Below are 3,777 nucleotides of genomic sequence, written 5' to 3'. Positions count from 1 at the left end.
TTCTCCTTTCATTAAATATTGCTTTCACTAATATTTTAGTTTTACAAATATTTCCAAAAAGTCCAATGCATTACATTTATGTGTTGTTTATTCAATATGCATGTTTCTTGATTGACCAGACCCAAGGAAAGGTGTTAGGAAAGTAAGAAGAGTAAAAGGAAATTGGTGATCAGACTTTATCCAAATATTTAAGTCCTACATGAAGAAAATTATAATTACTTTATTGCTAGTCATAAAGACCAGAATAAATAGAGATGAATATCAAAATAAAAAGAACCAATATAGTGAAGTTGTGATGCACAGTGTGAAGCATCACTCTTCTTCAATGAGAGTTGTTCCCAGTACTGCTAGGAGTGCTATGGACAGAAAGCCTTCAACTGTCACACCCTTTAGAAATGGTCTCAAGCAGAAGAAAGCTGCCTAGACCAGGGCCATGGCCCTTCCCTCCTTTCTCACTTCCAGTGAACGATCAATGAGGGAACTGGGCTATTTCAGTCTAACCTGGGACAACTATGACCAGCCATTCTAACTCCAGAGCTCCCAATGAAGTTGGCTGAGGCTGTTTTGGACCTGGAGCCCTCAACTTCTCCCTGTTTACTTTGCTTCTCCTTCACAAGTATCTTTTTAATAAGTAGTGTGCATGCTAAATAAAATATGGTGATCAGAAGTACCCCAGAGAACATTAGGGAAATAGATAGGTAAATTCATAACTACAAAAAGTAGAAAAAAACGACTGGGAATAGGGAGAAAGGAGAGATGTATGGGGAGTTGATGAGAAAAAAGAAATAAATTGGGAAAAACAATTGAGACGAGTTTAGGATATGAATGGGGATGAAGTAAGAATGGAGTTGTCCGAAGGTGACAGAGGTGGTAAAAACAGTTCATGGAGTAGAGGCAAAGGATCTAAAAATCCATGGTTGTCTATACGTGGTGTACTCTCTTTGCTGAAGGTCCTTACCAGAATGTGCTTTTTAAAAATGTCCTTGCCGGCTATTGAGCAGGCATTTTGCTAAAAAAATCAAAACAAAACAAAACCAAAAAACCAAAAAACCAAAAACCAAAAACAAAAACCGCAGCTGCCCACCGTATGAAGATGCTTCATCTTTGCATGGTGGTTAAGTGCTCACAGTGGGTCTGGGTAGATCACTAGCGCCGGAAGCCGGATGGCGAGGGGATATGGGGCAGTTCATTCCTGAAACAAGCGTCTCCTCGCCTTACGCGCAGGACCAGGAGGGCGCTGGGGGCGCGCATGGGGACCCGGACTCGGGGACGGAGGTAGAGGTTGGAGTGGTGAGCTCGGGAAGGGCTCCAGAAGGTGGAAGTCTAGGTTGAAGTAGGTACCAGGAGAACGTCTCTCTGGACTAGGGGTGGGGGCCGGAGACGCGGGCTCTGAGATGGGGCTGTACGGGTGGGGGCCAGTCACCCATCTAGCTGAGTAGTGGAACCCGGCGCCTGAGCTGGGCTCAGGGTCCATCCAAGACGATTCGAACTCGGGGTCCAAGTCCTCCTCATAGGCCTCTTCTTGGGCGGCGATCTCTGGGACACATGCGCAGAAGAATCCCTGTTGGACGGCGACGTCTTCCCTAAGAGCGCACCGGGGAGTGCCAGGTTCCAGACCTAGGGGCGAGCGGCCCTGCCCTTCTAAGCCTTCGTCTCCCAAACCCAGGAGGACCTCGGGGACCAGCATGAGGTTGTGATCTCCAAGAGACACATGCAGGACCGACGTTGGTTCGGGCTCCAGCACCAGGTCGACGTCGTCCAAGGGCAGCTGCAGGGCACAGCCCGCAGCCAGCACCACCACGGAAGTGAGCGCCCCTGCGGCCGGCGGCCCCGCGGGATCTTGCAGGCTGGACGCCGTCCCGGACTCGAGGTCCGCGGGCTCCTCAGTTCGGCGGCGCTTGGCGGGGCCGGGTTCTCCTGGCCGAGGTCCCCACCGGGGCGCAGGGTAGGCGCTGGGGCTGCGGAGCCGGCTGCCCATCCCCTTGATGGCTCTGAGGATGGAGCTCCCGGGCCCTGGAGAAGGAGTGTCACTTAGTGACAGACCTCGATGACAGGTGCGGAGGGCCTCTGCGCTTGAGGGTCAGGATTGTGCGACGCGGGGCGAGTCCTCAGAGATCCTGGGCGCCTCCTGGGAGGCTGGCAGTCTCAGCTTCTAGGAGAGCGCAAAGGCGCAGAGCCTGGCCTCGCGCGGTCTTATCTTTCGCTCCTCACGCCGACCCGTATGCGCACCGGATGATTAACAACGTGAGATGTCAGGTGACCTGCGACCGCCAGGATGTCTCACTACAAGCCCCACCTCCTGCCGATGAGAGCAACAGGTTTGGAACAGTGCAATAGTAGGCTGGGTTTTCTGGAAAGCGTAGGGGAATGCTCCTTGGAAACACGTTGGGGGCCCCGCGGCCTTTATTCTTGTGTATTGTGTGTGCGGTGGGGGCGGGGCGGAGGGAGTAGCCAAAACGCAATCTCATAAACTGCTTGCTTACTTTTAGAAGTAGCCCCTGTCTAATATTTTCTAAGATTTTCCCGGAGGCTATGAAGAGCATTTACCATATCTCCGACCACTCCTTCCCCAGCCCACTAAATGGTTCTTGTTTCTTTTCTTTTCTTTTTTTTTTTTTCAGGAGAGAAATTAGAAATGAAAATATTTAAATAAAAAAGCTTTCAAAAATAATCAAGTGAAACTGCATTTTTTTTTTTGTTAGAGGTCAGGCTGTGGTAATTATTAATAACAGTAGCAAAAATTTATCATGCGGTTAACTTTTTGTACTCAAGGTGAATTTGCCATCTGACTTGTATTATACCGAGTGTTATAAAAATTAGTTTATTCAATCCTCATTTAGTGAAGCTCAGAGGAGAGAAGGAAATTTTATAAAATTAAATACTTGGAATGTGTTGGATTTGGGAATTAAATACTAACATGTTTAACTTAAAGAGATCTTTGGCTTTTTACCTGTATGTTGAGGGCAAAAAAATCCAGATGTGATTGCTGGGTAGTAGTGTGGTACTCTAACAATAAAAGATAAGGCCAAACTGTTTTCTTAAGTATTTGTCCTTATTTATATTTCTGTTATCTGTGGTAAGTGTTCCCTATGCACCACGTCCTTGCCAACACTTAGTATGGTTAAATTTCTAAGCATTTTCCAGCCTGATGGTGTAAAATGGTATTTCATCATGTGTTTATGTTGTTTTTCTGATTACTCATGAGACTGATCATATTTTCATATATGTATTGGCCATTCATGTAACATCTTCTGTGTTATATGCCTTTTCATTATAGTTGTCTTTTCTTTCTGAATATAAAAAATATTTTCTTTGAATTTTGTGTTTGGTGGGCTTACAGTAATCTGTCTAAATCTGTATTTTTTTCTTTCAATCTTGAAAGTTGTGCTTTCTGAATGACAACTCTATACTATATTTCAGAACTATGTATATTCTTGGAAATATGCTCCCCCACCCTTCAATGCTGAAAGGCTTGCCATTTCTATCTGCCACAGGATCATGAAGACTAATCTCATTGTGCTTTTTCCTCTTGTTCTTATTTAGAAATATTTTTTGATAATTCATCAATCTTTATCATTTGAGGGACTGATTCTCCTTTTTCTTGTTTTGGATGTCTCTCATTCTCACTTATTATGTTTTGTTTCCTTTGTATTCATTGATTTTGGATTGTGAATTTAGAATCACTGGAAGGTTATCTCTGAGAAGATACTTAGCCCTGGGTATAAGGTATATTCTTCTTCAAGAAGATTTGTTTTACTTTTGTCAAGTTCATCGTCT

The 3,777-nt window shown here is 45.2% G+C and overlaps 1 protein-coding gene across 1 annotated transcript; it reads right to left on the bottom strand.

Moving 5' to 3' along the window:
- Nucleotides 1-1,186: 1,186 nt before the first annotated feature.
- On the bottom strand, nucleotides 1,187-1,978 carry LOC107513972 (proline-rich protein 23A-like). The gene has a single exon (XM_016151224.2). It carries the CDS (start codon nucleotides 1,976-1,978, stop codon nucleotides 1,187-1,189), a length of 792 nt encoding a protein of 263 aa, XP_016006710.2.
- Between the last annotated feature and the right edge of the window lie 1,799 nt (nucleotides 1,979-3,777).

The sequence above is a fragment of the Rousettus aegyptiacus genome, unplaced genomic scaffold (assembly GCF_014176215.1).
Source record: "Rousettus aegyptiacus isolate mRouAeg1 unplaced genomic scaffold, mRouAeg1.p scaffold_m13_p_4, whole genome shotgun sequence".
NCBI classification, from domain to species: Eukaryota; Metazoa; Chordata; class Mammalia; order Chiroptera; family Pteropodidae; genus Rousettus; species Rousettus aegyptiacus.
This window is presented reverse-complemented; position numbering and strand designations above follow the sequence as displayed.